The sequence below is a fragment of the Leishmania infantum genome, chromosome 2, assembly GCF_000002875.2.
Source record: "Leishmania infantum JPCM5 genome chromosome 2".
Classification (NCBI taxonomy): domain Eukaryota; phylum Euglenozoa; class Kinetoplastea; order Trypanosomatida; family Trypanosomatidae; genus Leishmania; species Leishmania infantum.
In genome coordinates this window covers 317,501-334,113 of record NC_009387.2, presented here as the reverse complement: position 1 = coordinate 334,113, position 16,613 = coordinate 317,501, and the positions used below count along the sequence as shown (strand labels likewise).

Below are 16,613 nucleotides of genomic sequence, written 5' to 3'. Positions count from 1 at the left end.
AGTGTCATGAGCACCTCTTGATACTGCCGCTCGTACTCATGGAAGGTGTTGCACTCCGCCTCGATTGCTTGGAACTCTGCTTTCTCGGCAGCCGTGAACAACGGGGTGTGCGGCTCGGCGGTGGCGGCGGTGGTGTTCGCCGGCGCGCTGGCGCCTCTGTGAGTAGCAGAGCTCCGCACTACGGTGCCGCCGGCTCCGCCGCCATCGAGTGGCGAAGAGACGCTCATTTACTTTGTGTGTTTCCGCTCTCCGTGTTGCGCGGGTGGGGTGAGCGGGGGGTCGACGGGGAGCGGCGCGCTGTGGTGTGCAGCCGCAGCCGGAACGCAGCACAACGTCCTCGTGAGAAAGCGGCGTTCCCTTGGTGGGCAGCGCACGGAGGCGAAGCGAAGGGTTGCAGAAGCCGAACGGGGCAGCCGAGAGAGAGAAGGGAGAGTGTGTGGTGGGATGCGTTTTGGCAGCGGACAGCGGCGTCAGGCACATCGACGCAGAGACGGCGGCGGGCGATACGTGTGGAAAACCCCAACAGCGCGCGTGTGTGTTGCCCTTACTTCTTCGCGGCAGGCGCAGGAGCCGAAACCGGAAAGAGGACTTCCTGTCTGCCATGACACCCGACGAGGGACGCGGCGGGCCTTAAGCGGTGCGCGCACGCCGGTATTGGAGTCATGGAGAGAAGAGGGGGCGCGGTGTGTGCTGTGTTGGGTTGGAGACAGATGCCGCAGTGCCGGGACGTGGTACGTTGCATGGCGGTGCTGTGCGCTGCATCGCACGCAGCGCACACCGCGCAACATGAAGCTGTACATGGGTGGGAGAGAATGCGTAAAAAGGTGAGCGCCTCACATATGTGGTGGAGCGGGTGAGTTAGCTGCGCAGCAGGACGAGGGTGCGGCCCCTCCCCCCTGGGGCAAGTGTGCGTAGCCGGATGCCGCAACGACCACCACCATCACGACCACAGAGACAGAGCCGCACTCCCTCCCCGTTGCCGCGCTGCTCGCACCGCCGCACGAATTGAGACTCACTCGAGAGTAGTCGAGACGGACCGCAGCCAGTCCAGCACAACGCTCGCGTCCTTCTTTAGCGTAGGAGAGGGCCACTCGCGCTCCTCGAGCAAAAGCGCCAGCTCTGCCTTCAGTGGGTTGCGCTCGCCAGGGTCAACAAGGCCCCTCTCCTGCGCGCAGAGGCGCAGCTCCTCCTGCAGGGCAGCACGACGCGCCATCTCAGCTTGCACACGCGCTTGGTATCGGGCGATGTCCGCCTGCAGCTGCGTGACGGTCTGCTGGCCGTCGCGAAGTCGAGTCTGGAACTCCTGCCAGTGTTGCTGCTGCTCGAGGAGCTGCGTGCGCGTGCTCACCGACACGTTGTTGAGCATGACCGCTTGCAAGAGCAGCTGCTCCATCGAGCGGTGCGACCAGTTCAATGCGGTGTGGGCATGGTAGTCAAGCCGGGCCGCGGACGCCTTCATGTCCCGCATGTGCAGCGCAGAGGACCACCATGGCGCGGTTGACGTGCTCGGCGCAGTGGCCTCGGTGTCATACATGACTTTGGCGGACTCCTTCATCTTCGCCATGCACACCGCTATGGCCGCCACTTCGTCCACCAAGCGGCTGTCCGAAGTCAGCGGCGGCACCTCGCAGTCGACGCCGTAGTCCTCGACGGACTGATCGTCGGAGAGACCTTCATCGGCCGCGGCGGCGCGAGCGCGCTGAATGCGGGCAGCTTCGGAGAGCACATCCGGGTCGGCCATGCGGCGCTGCTGCGCAGCCGTCGTCTCAGCCCGCAGTGGGGTGACGGACTCCGAGTCACTTGATGGACGGGGTCGGGGAGCTGAGGCCAAGTGGCCGCCCGCTTCGCGCTCTGCCTCGATGCGTCTCTTGACGTGAAAGGCGAGGTCGTGTTGCAGCTGCTGCAGTGTCGACTGCATCTCAGTGGCCGCGACCTCCACCGACCGCACGGCGAGTGCCTGCTCGTGAAACGGGCGTGGCAGGTCATGGCTGTTGGTGGAGGGTGCAGCAGCCCTGCCACTTCGAAGAACTAATTCACCAGTCGACGAGCTGCTAACACCATTCGCAGCGTGGTCGGGAGGCGCTGAGGTCGAGAGCGGCGGCCGCCGCGAGAACAGCGTTGCCGAGAGAAGGCCTTCCGCGCCCTCATTAGTGAAGTCATCAGCAAAATCCTCACCGAGCTGGGTGCTCTGCAGCGCCTTGGCATCCGCAGCTGAGAGACTGTCAAACAGATCGGTGAGCTGTGCGCTGCGTGTGGCCGCCTCCCGCCTCTTGCACACAGGCAGAGGGTCTTTCTTGAGGGACGACGGCACGGTTGCATCCTCCGCTCTCCTGGCAGCGGCGGGCGGCGCGTGTCGTTGACGCGTTGAGCGGTGCATCGGACGCTCGCAAGTGAATGCCAGACGGCGCAGCCTGAGAGCTCAGCTCACCTCTGCGTCGCCACGCAACGCCACAAATCAAAACTGCCTGTGCGCCGGGTGTGGCCACCACCCCCAAGTGAGCCGCTCGGAGGGGGGAGGCAGCGGCTACGAAAGCGTTGGCGGTGCGCCCGAGCGGCGGCAGCGGTTACAGAGGAGAAGAAAGCGAGAGGGGCGAAGAGCGATGGCGACGATGAGATACCACGAGGCCATCACAAGCGCGGGAAGCGGCGAGCGGGTCCGTCCACTCCACCACCCTATGCGTCCTCCACATGCGTGGCTGCATACACCGCCGCTGGTGGTGGCAACGCCGATGCGCCCTCCGCCTCCCACTTGTCGGTGTTTCATTGGTTCAACACACACACACGCACACTCCCCTTCGCCTGTGAGGAGGCGGTGCCTTCAGTGAGCAACACCGCCGTACAGACGCGGTGGAAAGCACACAGAGAGAGAAAGAAGGACAGGACGTAAGATGCGCGGTGCGCGACAATCTTCGCATGTTTCGTTAGTCGTTCTGTTCATCGCTTCACGCAGCCTCCAGAGCGGGCGACACGCCTACGCACAACACACCACGCGCGCGGGTGCACAAGACGGACAGAAGAGCGGCGACGGACGGCGTGCGGGCCGCACCGCTCCGTCCCGCTGGCGCGCACGCCAACCAAAACAACGGTACAGAGAGAGAGAGACGCCACGCCCACCACGTCGGCGTTCGTCTGCCGCTCTGCTGTGCGACGCACGCCTTTAAAAAAAATCAACGATCAGCAGCAGTCGCATGAGTGACATTACGCAGCTCTGCAGCCCCGTCACAGCGCGTTGGGCCTGCAGTGCCTGCTGAATGTTGCGCGACATGCCATACTTCCACTGCGCCTCGATCTCCTCGGCGTGAGCCGCACTGCTGTTGATGCTGCTGCCGGCTGCGGGTGTGGGGCGGACGCCGGCCGCAGGTTTTGCGACGGCGGACGCCTGCTGCTGCGCCTCACGGAGCTTCGCCCACGCAATCGTCAGCGTTTTCGCGAGACGCTCGCGCACCACAGGCAGCAGCGTCGCGCTCCAGCTCAGCCCCCAGAGGTACACGCTCGCCTTGGCGGACCGTTCGACGAGTGCCGAGGTGCGCGGCACCTCCTGCTGAAGCAGGAAGCCGTCCTTGAACATCTGGTGCAGCACCTCGCGAACCTTGACGTACGTTGCGATGGACTGCTCCGCCAGCGTCCGCTCCTCAAGGAAGTGGTGCTGCAGCAGCAGCTTCATGATGCGCACACCGAGCACGCCGTAGCGACTGTACACGACCCGCTCGCACACAGCCTCCTGCAGCAGGTGCACAGCGGTGACATGGTCTATCGCGTAAAAGTTGCTCTGGCTGTGCGGCTTCACCAAGAGCGCTCGCGTCGACGGCATCGTCGTGAAGCTCGGGGAGATGCCGGCGGCTGACGTCATGGGCGCAGCGGCGTCGCAGCTATAAAAGACGATGGGCTGGCACAAACGCTGCAGGCAGCGCTGCACCGCCTCCACGGAGCTACTCGGCACGTTGTCGGTGCCCGTCCGCGGCTCACCGCTGCGATCGCGGCGCACACCTGCAGTGGTCGGGAGCTCTGCCGCCAGCTCCTGGAACGAGGCAACAGCCTCGGTGTACCCTGAGTTCGGTGCTATACGGCGCCGCAGCGCACGCACCAGCGTGAGGGCAAGCCGTCCGTCTGCATAACGCTCAGCAACGGCCTGCTCGATCGCGTCGGCGCCCTTGAGGAGAATGCCACGCCGTGCGGACTACGTGAGCGCTTGCCAAGCACTTTTCGCTTGGCTGATTCTTGATTTTTATAGTTTCCTTTCCGTCCTCCCTGCGCAGGACGTGTGGACGGAGATGAGGTGGTGAAGAGAGGGGCGAGGAGAAGGAGCCGAGGCGCGTGGGAACACTCCTGGGCAACGCCTTGGATGCATGACTCCACGGCGAACACGTGGGTACGTGTGCACATGTTTTGTGAACCTGCTCGCCCTGTGCGTTGACGCGCATGCCCTCATAGGGGCCGCCTCGTATTTGTGTCTTGCGCACGTGTGCCGACCTTCGTGCCCCGTCCTCTCTTCGCTCACACGCACTCATCCCCCCCTCTCCCCCCCGCAGTCTGACGACCTTCCAGCGCGACAGGCAACAGCAGTAACAACACAAAAGACAAAGCGGACGCGGANAAAAAAACCCTAACCCTAACCCTAACCCTAACCCTAACCCTAACCCTAACCCTAACCCTAACCCTAACCCTAACCCTAACCCTCACCCTAACCCTGGGCCCCCGCACCCCCCCCTGCCCCCGCCCCGGCCCACGGCAAAACACCACCCCACCCCCGCGCCCCAGGACTGGCCACGGCCGCGAAACAGCAGAGGGCCACGCCCCGCGTGCTGACGCAAAGAGCTTCGAAGATGGAGCAGACAGCGGCCGTCCAAGCAGCCACAAGATGGAGAACAACTAGCGCGGTGGTGCAGTCAGGCTCCCTCTGTGCGCTCACCTCTGTCACAGAGGCAAGGCGCACAACCACACAACACGGGGCAGCCAAGCATCTGCACAGTGGTGTGGCAGATCGCGTAGGCACAACCACGAGGGCACCAAAGGCCGCGACGACCAGCATACATGATAGCAAGATCTCGGAACAGCGCAGGTGGCACAAAAAGGAGTCACATCCCTCATTCAGTCTCCTGAAAGGGCTTTTGACAGGTACCAGGCATGTGAAGAACAGCTGTGGTGACGACCGTGCACCCCACCCAACACACTCATAGTGAGGAGCGAGGACGAGCCGCTGGGTGCCATAGACGGTGATAGCCATGGGGAGTACCGACGTGGGTGCCACAGGAGCACACACCCACCCGTGAGCCCACAGGCAGGGCGTCGCCGAGAACCAGTTTGAGCGCCAGTCACAGCAGTGCCCTCACGTCCGTGTGATGCACACGAGCCCACTGTCCACGTCTGCTTTTCACACACAATGCAAATACCACTACGTCGATCCACCGAGCATCACAACAAACTCCACCCGCACACACGGCGCATCAGTAGACACAACACACAAACAAAGATGTATATAGAGAGAGAGAGGTTTAGACTTACACAGCAGGAAAAGACAAGAACAGAAGCAAAAGAAAAATGAAGGCGCACAGATGTCAAGACGCATATGCGCAAGTCCTCTGGCGATGTGCGCCTTACGGGGTGCTGTACCAGCCGGCGACGCAGCAGCTCCAGGAGCTGTTTAAAAGCGAGCGCCGTTTTATCCCGAGGTGCTGAGTCATCGCGCAGCACAGGACTCGACAGCGCCTCTGCATTCTCTGTCCACGCGGATGCCCTCTGATTTTTGCCACCGCAATTTCACCATCGGCCATAGCGGTTCACACGGCCACAAGTGCCACCAAGGTTTTCTGCAACAACCGCCTCGCTCTCAACGCTTCTCGGTGCGGTGTCGCTACTCACCTGCCCCTCTGTGCACTGGAGAATGACGGCTCCTCGCCGTGCCGTCGCACCTTGCATACCACGCAGCCCCATCCTACGAGTCAGCGATACAGTGCGCACATACCGGCAGGGACGTCGTCCCCGCGTCCGACACAACCCGCGGGGCTTGCGGGACATCCGCCGGCAAAGCGTTCTGGCCTCGCAGCGTCGACACCTCGCTCACCTGTGGCGCTGCATCACGTGCGGAGGTGCGAGAACGGCGGCAAATCAGCCGATGTCCCACACACAAAGCGCTTCGGTACCACCTCCGCAGCATACGCACCAGAGCATGCCATCCGCCTTTCAGGCGTGAGCGCGACGCGGCAGCCGGCGCGGACGGGCCAACGACCCGGCGCTTAGACCGCTGCGACGTCTTCACCCTGCGTAACACACAGCGCCGACGCCTCGCTCCACTGCGATCACAAGCGAGATCCCACACGCTCCTGCGGCACCTGCAACACGAAGCGTATACAGCAGACACCGGCGCCGCCTCGCTCAGCAGAGGCGCGGCAGTGTTGGCGGACGGGTCAAGAGCGCGCCGAGTATGCAGCGGCCATAAACTTGAATCAGACGCACCATCACGCTCCCGCTTACGATGCAGGGAAGCGGTCGCATGACGTTTTCTTGCCGTCATCTTGATCTTTTGGGGCGCGGCGTCGGATGCGCACTCGGTAGGCGTCGGAGGCAGAGCCTCCACTGCAGACACCGGCGCCGCCTCGGTCGGCCGGCGCGCCGCCTCAGATGCGCACTCGGCCAGTGTGGGTGTAAGACCGTTTCCTGGCGACAGCGGTGCGGTGGTGGGTGAGCACTCGGCGTGGACTAGCGGAACGGTCAATGTATCGACTGTCAACGGCGGCACCGCCTCTGTGTGAGAAGCCGCTGTAGAATGATCTGCACTTGTGGCCCCACGGCTATCCAGGTTTGCTGCTCGCTTGCTCGGCTTCATGCTGCTATAATCTGGGTTGTTCCGCTCATTCTTCGCGGACGGTGGTTCGTTGCGGCTGATTTCCCGGAGGAGTGGCGTGGTGCTCGGCGAAGCCTGCCAGCAAGGAAAGGCGGGGCACGAAGAGCGAAGAGCACGCATGCCCAAAGAAAGAGAGAGATAGAGGAGGGCGCACGCGTGCAAAACGAGTCCTCCGGCCACGAAAAGGAGTGTATAGGCAAGAGGGCAGTGCGCCCTCACGAGCACCAGGAAAGCGTGCAGTGAGAACAAAGAGAACCGCATCGCCATCCGCAAGGCGCGGCAGCCAAAACAAGACACAAGTCCCACAGCGCACAGCTCCACTCCGTCCTCCATCCTCCACAAAACACACACGAGGAGGAGGGAAACCACCGCACAGCTGGTAAGGAGCGGCATCTCAACGTCGGCGATGAGCCGGCCGTTTCTTATCTGCCGTCCTCGTCGTGTTCCGAAGGGATGTCGGCGGAGGTGGGGAGGGGGCGAGAGCGTGGGCTTCGGCGACACGAGAAAGGGCGAGTAGAACAGCGCACACAGCCACAGAGGGCACAGAGAGGAACCTCCGGAGACACGAACAGACGCGGGTGGGAAAAACAAATATATAGGGAGATGAGAGAACGAATGGGAATAGATGTAAAAGACGAGGGCGAAAGAAAGAAAGATATAGTCGACGAAAAGAGGTGTCTGCAACCAACCGACGCAGTAACGACAGCAACCACGGAAGGCGTGCAAACACACAAGAATCTATACCTGCAAAAGATGAAAACAATTTGAAACGAGGTGACAGCTACAGGAATCTGAAAAAGTGGCGCAACCACCACCAGACGCACCGAGGAAGTGAGGACAGAGAAAGACACTCGCACAAACACGGAGGGCAGATGTCGAGCTTATTTCACGAGCGGGACAGTAATAACGCCAAAGGAGGAGGGCGACGATATGCGGAGCAAGACGAAGGCGAGACGAGACTTCACTACGACTCGAGGAACGACGAGATCGCGCAGATGTACACCCGTGGAGAGAACGATGCAGTGGAAAAGAGAGGGGAACCGAAGATGAGCAGTGGGAAATTCTCACAGAAGGCACGTGCGCCTGTATGCTCTTCTCGGCACGTGCGTTTCTTTCGGTTCGTGTGTCTGTCGATGTCTGTGTGCGGTGGGCGAGTATGTCTGCGCAGATGCACAGGTTACTCTGCAGCCACGAAAAAAAAGGCAACAACGGTGTACGTAGAGGGAGGCAGTGATGGGGGGCGGCTTCGTTGTTCTGACGGCTTGTATGGAGATATTCTGATCTATAAGAGAGCGAAACCAACCTACGAAACGGACACACAAACAGGCGCCGAGGGGTGGTGCACAGCGATGAGCGAATTATCGACGCACGCGAGTTTGACAGGAAGTGCGAGGATACGGGCTCGGGCAGTATGCGGGTGCGGGCTCGGGCGGTCTGCGGGTGCGGGCGGTCTGCGGGTGCGGGCTCGGGCAGTGTGCGGGTGCGGGCAAAGGGACTGCAACTTCAATGCAGTTGAGCGAGTGGGGGGGTACATCACCCACACACAAACGTGGGGAACAGATGGGGGAGGAAGAAAGAGCGTGAATGAGAATGAGAGAGAAGCACAGAGTTGGAAGAGGGTGGAAAGAAGGAGAGTGGGAGGGGAGGGGGAAGGTGGCTCTCGCAATTTTGCGCTGAGGAGGAGGTGTACGTCAGTGCTGTAAAGTTGGCGGGGAGGACGGCGGCCAGCTGTCAGGCGTGGCGTGACGCGCTGTGGGGGAAGGTGATTTCCACAGTGTCTTAGGCGCGGCGCGTGCACAAAATAGTTTCAGAGAAAGATTTGCAGACTGGTATTCTGATAGGCGGGGACCAGAAAAGGAAGACGATAGGCAGCGCGCTGCAATAAGCACGTGTGTCGATAGTAAAAAAGCGAAAACGGATAAAGAGAACATCGTCTGATTGAAAAGCAGAGACACTCACACAGACACTCACACACACACACAGAGAGAGACAGACTTGATCAAGAGGGAGAGCACATGAAAAGGAAAGAGAGAGAAGCATGGAAAGTGGGGGAGGAGGGGGTCATGCGTGTAAAGGATGGCGTGAAGGTGGAGAAACGCACGAGGAGATGGGGCGAAAGAGTCACAACAGAAAAAAGGCGGGTTTCGTCGGCGTGTGCATGGCGATCTGCCCACTGATGCTGGCCATTTAAAGCGCGCAGAAGTTCCAGCGGGCGGAAAAGGCCGCAGAGAGGGTGGTGTGTGGGCCTGCGTGGTTGCGCGTGGGAGTCCACAAAAACACCTCTTGTAGACGGTTTCGGAAGCTAGGCCACCAAGCAGGCAGCACGGATACGCTCGCCAACACGCCCACACACGAAGTGGAAGAAGGAGAAGGAAGCGTACGGCGCGAGATGCCATGGCGGAAAGGCAGCGCAACTGCCTGTGGTGAGGGTCGCGACTGCAGCGTCGACTGTCGCGTGGAAAAGTTCAAAGTGCCGAGTCGAGAGCGGCAAACGCGGGCGCCTTCGCCACTCATCCCGCCCCCGCCCCATCCGCGCTGCCGTCTGGGCAGCGAACACGCACGGAGCACGAATAACGTCCAAAAGAGAAAAACAAATAATAGATAAGAGCGGAGTTGCGCGCACGCAAACGCCAACGAGACTATTTGTCCAGCAGGCCGTTGATGCGCAGGAACGCCTTCATGTTTGCCTTGCGGCTGGCGAACTTCTCGTACGCAACGTTCGCGTCCACCGAGTTGCCCACAGAGAGCACGCACGCACGCAGGTGGTCACCGTTCTCGCGCGTCAGCCCGCCGTTCTCCAGGAACCACTCGAACCCGTCGCAGTCCAGCACACGCGCCCACTGGTACACGTAGTAGTTCGAGGCATATCCGCCAGAGAAAGTGTGCATGAAGTACCCGCTGTGGTAGCGCGGCGGCACTTCGGTCATCCCAACACCAAAGGACTTCATCGCCGCCTCCTCCATCTGTGCTGGTGGTAGCACAGCCGTTTCCTCCGCAACCAGGTGCCAGCAGAGATCGAGGTACGCCGCCTTGACCACCTCGATGGTGTGGAAGCCGGCGCCGTATGTCTCGGCCGCCTTCATGCGATCCACCAGCGCCTGCGGGATCGGCTCCTTGGTTTCGTAGTGAATGGCGTAGTTCTTCAACACGGCGTCGTACATTGCCCAGTGCTCGTTGATCTGCGATGGAAACTCGAGGAAGTCACGGGCGACGCTTGTGCCGGAAAGAGTCGAGTACTTGAGGTTGCTTAGCATGCCGTGCAGTCCGTGGCCGAACTCATGGAAGAGCGTCGTCACGTCGCTGCGGCTCAGCAAGGTTGGCCTGCCTTCAGCCGGCTTCACAACGTTCAGCACATTGTACACGACCGGCTTCTGGCCAAGGAGGGAGCTCTGGCGAACATAGAAGGTCATCCACGCGCCACCGCGCTTGCTTGCGCGCGCGTAGGGGTCAAGGCAGAAAATGGCGAGTGACTCGCCCGTGCAGTCAAACATCTCAAACGACATCACGTCGGGGTGGTACACCGGCAGATCCGTGCGCCGCTGCATCGTCACACCGTACAGCTTCTCCGCCGTGTAGAACACGCCACGCTCAAGCACGTTGTTCAGCTCAAAGTACGGCTTCGTTTCGTTCTCGTCGAGGTCGTACCGCTGCTTGCGTACTCGCTCCGCGTAGTACTTCCAGTCCCAGGGCGCCAGCTCGAAGTCCCCACCCTCCTCGCGAATCATCTGCTTGATGTCAGCCGCCTCCCTCTTCACCTTCGACGCCGCCGCATCGCCCATATCGCGCAGCAAGGCCTCCGCGGATGCCGGGTCGGCCATCTGGTTCTGCAGCTGCCACTCAGAAAAGCTCTTCTTGCCGAGCAGCCTTGCCTTCCTCAGCCGAAGCTGCGCAATCTCCACGATGATGGCGCTCGTGTCATTCTCGTCGCCGCGTCCGGCGCGCTGCACGCTCGCCTCGAACAGGCGGCGGCGCGTCTCGCGGCTCCTCAGAGACGCTAGCAGTGGCTGCTGAGTCGTGTTCACGATAATCAACGCGTACTTTCCGGGGTGGCCGAGGCTCTCCGCTTCCTTCTGAGCCGTCGCGATCTCGTCCTCGCTGAGGCCCTCCAGCTCGGCAACGTCATCCACGACGAGCGAGGCGGTCTTGCGCGTTCCCATCACCTTCTTGGCAAAATCGCTCTCGAGGGTGGCGAGGCGCTCATTTACCTGCTTTAGCTTCTCCTTGTCTGAGTCGTGAAGGGCGGCGCCGGCCTTGCGAAACTCCCTCTCGTAGTGTTCCACCAGCCGCAAGTCTTCACCAGCGAGGCTGGCACGCGCGTCGTACACAGCCTTGATGCGGTGGTACAAGGCGCCATCGAGGTAGATCTTGTCCGTGTGGACGGCAAACTTCGGGGCGTAGGCCTGCTCGAGACTCTGCATCTCCGGGTTCGTGTGTGCAGAGCAGAGGTTTTGGAAGACCAGGCGTGCGCGCTTAAGCTGCGCCCCACTCCGCTCCAGTGCCACAACTGTGTTTTCGAGGGTGGGCGCGTCAGGGTTGGACTTGATCACCTCGATCTCCGCCATCTGCTCCGCCATGCCCTGCTCGAAAGCGGGTGCGTAGTGCTCCACAGCGATCCGGTCAAAGGGCGGGTATTGGTACTGCAGAGTGCTCTGCTGAAGCAGCGGGTTGGCGGACATGTTGGCGCGCTGGAGAAGATGGGCGGCGCTTACAGGGGTGAAAGTCAGAAGGAAGGATCGGCGCTTGGCTGGCGTAGAGGACCACCAGGGAAGTTGTGGCAGCTGAACACACTCACAGGAGTGGAGAAGAACAGGGGGCGGCGGAGAGAGGAAGAGGAGAGAGCGATACGCGTTGTGGATCAACTGCGAAGGCGGGGCATCAGACGCGCGCGCCCCAAGCGTGTGTGTGTGTGTGTGTGTGTGTGTGTGTGCGGGTGGAGCGTAGCAGCCGCAAGAGGCCGCGGGGTAGAGAGGTGAGTGGCACAGATGGAAACGGGGCGAGGGGAAAGAGAGGGAGAGAGCGAGATGGTAAAGGGCGCCGTTCACCATGTTCGCCAACAGGGGGGGGGGGTATGCAGCACATGTGTCGTCGCGCGTGTGCCGGAGTGCGCACGGGTGTCAGCTCACCCGCGCGCTAATGAACCGCTGCAGCGCAGGCACCGCGAGGCTGCCCTTTGGAGAAGAAAAAATTCAGCGATGGCGCCGGCAGTGCGTTAGCATGGCAACGGCCGCTTCCTGGATGAGGGGGAGGAAGTGGTGGAGGAAGGGGGGCAGTGGGCCCGAGGGTGGTGGGTAGACGTGTGAAACAACGAGAGCAGAGATACGCCAGCTCCAGAAAATGGCGGCGACTCGAGAGAAGGTGTGAGTGCAAGAGTGGCGCCAAGTGCGTGCCCACTGCGCACGGGCGCGCGCGCTCAGCAAAAAAAAAAGGGACGGAGAGCGTCCGCGCGAATCTTCGATACGTGTTCGCATGCACAGAGACGCACACGTACGCCGCTTTAAGCAACACACGCCGCCAAGTGAGAGCACAGAAGAGGGAGAAAGAAAGGGGAGAGAGGCCGGCGCAGAGCGGACAAGACGTCGCCATCGAAGAACAACATTCTGCGCGCGCGTGAGTGGAGGAGAGCGAAAGATGATCTGCACACGCGCCCACTCAGCCCGTGGCATTCATGCACTGACCGCAGCATACCGTCACCCTCGTCTCACCTTTCTTGGCGAATGCACGTCAGCGGCTACCAGCTCAGAGCCGCCATTGTGCACAGCACCTCAGCGCCGTTGTCCGTTTCGGCAGGTGCACACCTGAGCGCAAGTGTTTTCGGTGCTGATTCGCCGGCGCACTGCTGGCGGAGCGGTTGGCCCATCCGGTCTGTAACGGCCACCCGGCCGAGCTCACGCACAAGCTCGCGTGCGCGCCGACCTACGTGCTGTGCGTGTCCCGGATGCTGCACAACGTCCTGCATCAACTCTGCAGTCCTCTCGCTGCTCGGCACAGCCATCGCCATGCCTTCGTCGTAACGGTACGCCTAGGCCAGCGTGATCCCCTGTAGAGCGGCCACGGGTACACGAAGGCGTCGGTGTTGGCGCGCATCTGCGCCATGTCCGTGCTCGACAGTGAGCCGCCAATGGCCATCAGGTAAGGGGAGTTAGAGAGACGGATCAGCCCGACCGGGGGGGGGGGCCAGGGTGGCCCCACGCCTCGATGAAGCGCAAGATGCCACCGTGCATCAAGCCTCTCGTGAGCGCCGCCTCGAACTTTGTGTTGATGGCCAGTGCCCTGCGCTCCCGCAGCGCCAGCGGCACGTCGGGGCCGGAGGCGTTCCCAGGGGACGCCCAGCAGTACGTCCCACCCCTTGCGGTCTTTCCACATGAAGTCGGAGAAGAACGCATATAGCCGCAGTCGCTGCTCCACCGTCAGATTGGGCGAGCTGTCGAACGAGTCCGAGCACCTCGCCCTCCTCACCGTCGGCTCGCCCACGTATCTGGCCCAACCGTACTCGTGCATGACTACCGCCATCGGCGCAATGCGGATCGTGTCGGCGTTGATGCCGTTGCGGCGGTAGAGCGTGGCGAACGAGTCCGCTGTTGCCCGCGCCTCGTCCGTGCGCCACTACATCTGCACCGCCCAAGAATGCGGAACGCTGCACAGCTCACTGAAGCGGCGACAGATGCGCGCCGTGATAGGATTTTGCGTGGGCCGCCAACGAGGAGCCACAGGCATTCCGTTACCCCGAGACAGCGCCGAAAGTCGATGTGAACGCGCTGATGGCATCGCTCAGGGAAGAACGCCGCGGCTGCATTGTCGCGGCGCGTCTGCCGCAGGATATGGCGGGGAGCGTAGTGCGCCAGCAAGAATGTGTCCGCAGACTTGCAGCACACCTCTCGATCGCCCTCGACGCGGATGATGGAGCGCTCCGCGAGTGGTCGAGTGTACCCCACCCTCTGCCGGTCGAATCCGCAGTACGTCTCAGCGAAGTCCGTGTGATAAAGCAGAGGCGGAGGCGTGAACCGCGCCTCCGCGCTATTCCGATGCACGCCACCTTGCTGTCTGTCGCTATAGTGCAAGGACACACCAAGGCGTCGGCGCTGCAGCACCGGGTAACACCTTGCGTACACAGCCTGCAGGCCACGCGCCCCTGTCACTTCGTCGCGCAGCACCCGTCACCCCGCGGCTGCCCCCCACCCGCTAGTTCGGGCACACTGCCTGCATGGGCAACGGTGGTGCCCCACCACCGCAGTCAGGCGCGGCCACCGCATGCGCACAAATATGGGAATAGCGAGCAATGGAAGAGACAAGGAAGAGCAGGGACAACAGAATGACGGAGGAGGAGGCACCGAAAGCGTGCATGTCGGTGCAACGCGGAACAGCGTTGAACGGCGGTGAGGGAGAGCACACGCACGAACTGGAATGCGATGAGTGTAAGTCGGCGATGAGAGGGCGGAGAGAGAAGCCACGATGGGTGGGCGTGGGGCCGCGTACGTCTGTGCGGTGCGCATCAGTAGCAACGGCAGCGCTGCAAAGTCAGCCGATGGCGATGGTGGAAGGGATGGAGAAGAAAAAGCAGACGCGGACAGCGGTGTCTCGGCGGTAAATCAGACAGTGGAGAGCCGGTGCGTGTGGCGAGGAACTTGAAGGTGGATAGGCTTGTGCGCCCACACGGGCACAGACGTCCCCGCCCATCTCCCTCCTTCCCGTCTCCGTGCTGCTTTGGAATTTCGATGCGCCGCCTACAGGTGAGATTTCACTGTGGAGTTGCCGTCGATGCTTGGCGTCTGCGCCCAGCATGCACGAGGTACGATCTGAGGTGAAGAATGAAACTGGCTCTGTGATCACGTGCGGATGCTGAAGGCGCCCGATCGGCAAGGCCTTGCCGAGGTTCTCCGGCTGCTGGTGCGTCGCAGGCGTTAGGTGCTCACCCATCGGTGTGTTGCCCGTGCCGAGGTGCCTCACGTTCACGCAGATGTTAAAGGGAATGAGCTCCAGCGCCAGGGACTCGCGCATGAGAGGCGCTGCATCCTCCCTGGCGCAACACGCGGACTGCACCGTGGTGTCACGTAACGCACCCATGGATGCGACAGACAGGATGCTTCCGTCCTCCTCCCCCTTGCGCCTTCATCAGCGGCAGCAGGGTGCTGATGCCAAGGAAGGTGCCCAAGGCATTCCCATTCATTGTATTGCGCCCCACATCCAGCGTCGTGCTCTCCAGGGCCTCCATGATGTTGATGCCGGCGTGACACACAAGAATGTACACGCGACCAAGCGCGTTCCTGCATGCCGCCGCGGCAGTGGCCCACTGTTTCTCACGAGACACGTTCAGCGGCGGCGCCGTGGTTGTCCAGTTCATCCCTCAGCGACGCTACAGAGGCGCCGTCCACATTGGCCAGGAATGCCGCGCAGCCGTGCTCAAGCAGCGTCTCCAAGATGGCACGGCCCGGGTCGGCCGCTGGCGCCAGTCACCCTGGCGACTTTCCTCACGAGCTTCTGCAGCGTGCTTGTGGTCGGCGATAAGGCGAGGAGGAGGCGAAGAGGAACGAGGGACGCGAATCGTGCGAGGCGAGAGTTTCCGTCTGCGTGTGCGTCGTGTGCGTGCGTGACGTTGACGTAGCACGGGTTGCGTCGATGAGGAAACGAGAGAAAGACGGGTTCGTCGGCGTGCCCTTGGGTACGCGAGACACCATGAAGGGGACGCAACATAACGCTGCCAAGGGAAGCACAGTGGGCCCGCGTCCCTGAGCGCGGATTCGTGGCACACCAGCCGAGGGCACAGCACGGGAGGCTTCAGAGAGCAACACAGAAAGAGAGGCAGACGACACCGACGGACGATATGCTGCGTGTGGCCGGTAGCGCCGCACGCAGGCGGACCGCAGGAGGAAAGAGGATGAGTCTGTAGGCACTCTCACATGTCAGTGCAGCAGCAGTAGTAGTAGCAGAGACGCGTTATAAGCAGATCGACCTGAGCCTCGAAGACCGAAGTCACTGCAGAGCAGCACACGATGAAGCGGGGCACCTATGGAGAGAGAGCCAGGGGGTGCGCAAACAGCGCTTGAACAACAACGACGAAAACTGCAAGAGCGATGGCAGCCTCACTGCAGGCTGTAAGGTTTGGAGGGTGGGGGAGCGAGGTGCTGCACAGGCGCTCACGCACACCTGTGGGTGAGTGGGCGGACGGGTATTGGAAGGACTCTTCGGGGGTGTAGGGAGAAGAGACGTCGTCGTCGCGCGTCCCCCCCCACGCACACCCGCTACCGCTAACGGAAAGGAGGTGGAGCACTGCTCGAAAGACCGCCACCACACACGGATGGTGGCGTAGCCTCGAGCGCAGCACAAAACAGCACACCGTCCATCGACTGCACAATCCGCTCTGCCTCCTGCTTGCACTTGTAGAGGCTAGCTGAACATCTCTGGCACTCCGCAGCAAGTGCGTCCCACCGCGAGTCATCTGCGGCGACCTCTACGGGGGGTGGCGACGTGGTGGAGAAGATTAACGACATCTCTGCTGCGCCCTCGTCATACTCGCGACGTCACAGCGCGAGGGCGCCAAGAAAGCCGAAGCGCCGCCTGTTCGATGCGGGCGCACTCTGCTCTCGTGCAGCCGAGCAGCGGTGCAACTCGTGATGGCGCCGCCGTCGCATGCTGGCAGGTTCGCACGCGTACAAGCGCAGAGGGGAGGCAGAAAGGAGGGAAGCAAGAAGGTTTGAGGTCACAAGAGGAGTGCACGAGGATGCCCCTCGATTTCGTGCAGCGCAATGCATCTGTGCACGGAGAGCGAGAGGGTGTG

The 16,613-nt window shown here is 61.8% G+C and overlaps 6 protein-coding genes across 6 annotated transcripts; all 6 read right to left on the bottom strand.

The window, feature by feature from the left end:
• Positions 1-1,012: 1,012 nt before the first annotated feature.
• Positions 1,013-2,377, bottom strand: LINJ_02_0740 (conserved hypothetical protein; the record flags this gene model as incomplete). Its single annotated transcript, XM_003392124.1, has 1 exon — positions 1,013-2,377. The coding sequence occupies one exon, from the start codon at positions 2,375-2,377 to the stop codon at positions 1,013-1,015; it is 1,365 nt and encodes a 454-aa protein (XP_003392172.1).
• Positions 2,378-3,157: 780 nt separating this feature from the next.
• On the bottom strand, positions 3,158-4,144 carry LINJ_02_0730 (conserved hypothetical protein; the record flags this gene model as incomplete). Its single annotated transcript, XM_001462731.2, has 1 exon — positions 3,158-4,144. A coding segment is annotated over one exon (987 nt), but the record flags the coding sequence as incomplete, so codon positions are not given.
• A 1,788-nt stretch (positions 4,145-5,932) lies between these two features.
• On the bottom strand, positions 5,933-7,234 carry LINJ_02_0720 (hypothetical protein; the record flags this gene model as incomplete). Its single annotated transcript, XM_001462725.1, has 1 exon — positions 5,933-7,234. One exon carries the CDS (start codon positions 7,232-7,234, stop codon positions 5,933-5,935), a length of 1,302 nt encoding a protein of 433 aa, XP_001462762.1.
• Positions 7,235-9,480: 2,246 nt separating this feature from the next.
• DCP (dipeptylcarboxypeptidase) lies at positions 9,481-11,517 on the bottom strand (the record flags this gene model as incomplete). The annotated part of the gene is made up of 1 exon (XM_001462724.2): positions 9,481-11,517. One exon carries the CDS (start codon positions 11,515-11,517, stop codon positions 9,481-9,483), a length of 2,037 nt encoding a protein of 678 aa, XP_001462761.2.
• Positions 11,518-14,356: 2,839 nt separating this feature from the next.
• Positions 14,357-14,902, bottom strand: LINJ_02_0700 (dehydrogenase/oxidoreductase-like protein; the record flags this gene model as incomplete). The annotated part of the gene is made up of 1 exon (XM_001462723.1): positions 14,357-14,902. The coding sequence occupies one exon, from the start codon at positions 14,900-14,902 to the stop codon at positions 14,357-14,359; it is 546 nt and encodes a 181-aa protein (XP_001462760.1).
• Positions 14,903-16,083: 1,181 nt separating this feature from the next.
• On the bottom strand, positions 16,084-16,326 carry LINJ_02_0690 (hypothetical protein, unknown function; the record flags this gene model as incomplete). Its single annotated transcript, XM_001462722.1, has 1 exon — positions 16,084-16,326. The coding sequence occupies one exon, from the start codon at positions 16,324-16,326 to the stop codon at positions 16,084-16,086; it is 243 nt and encodes an 80-aa protein (XP_001462759.1).
• Positions 16,327-16,613: the final 287 nt, after the last annotated feature.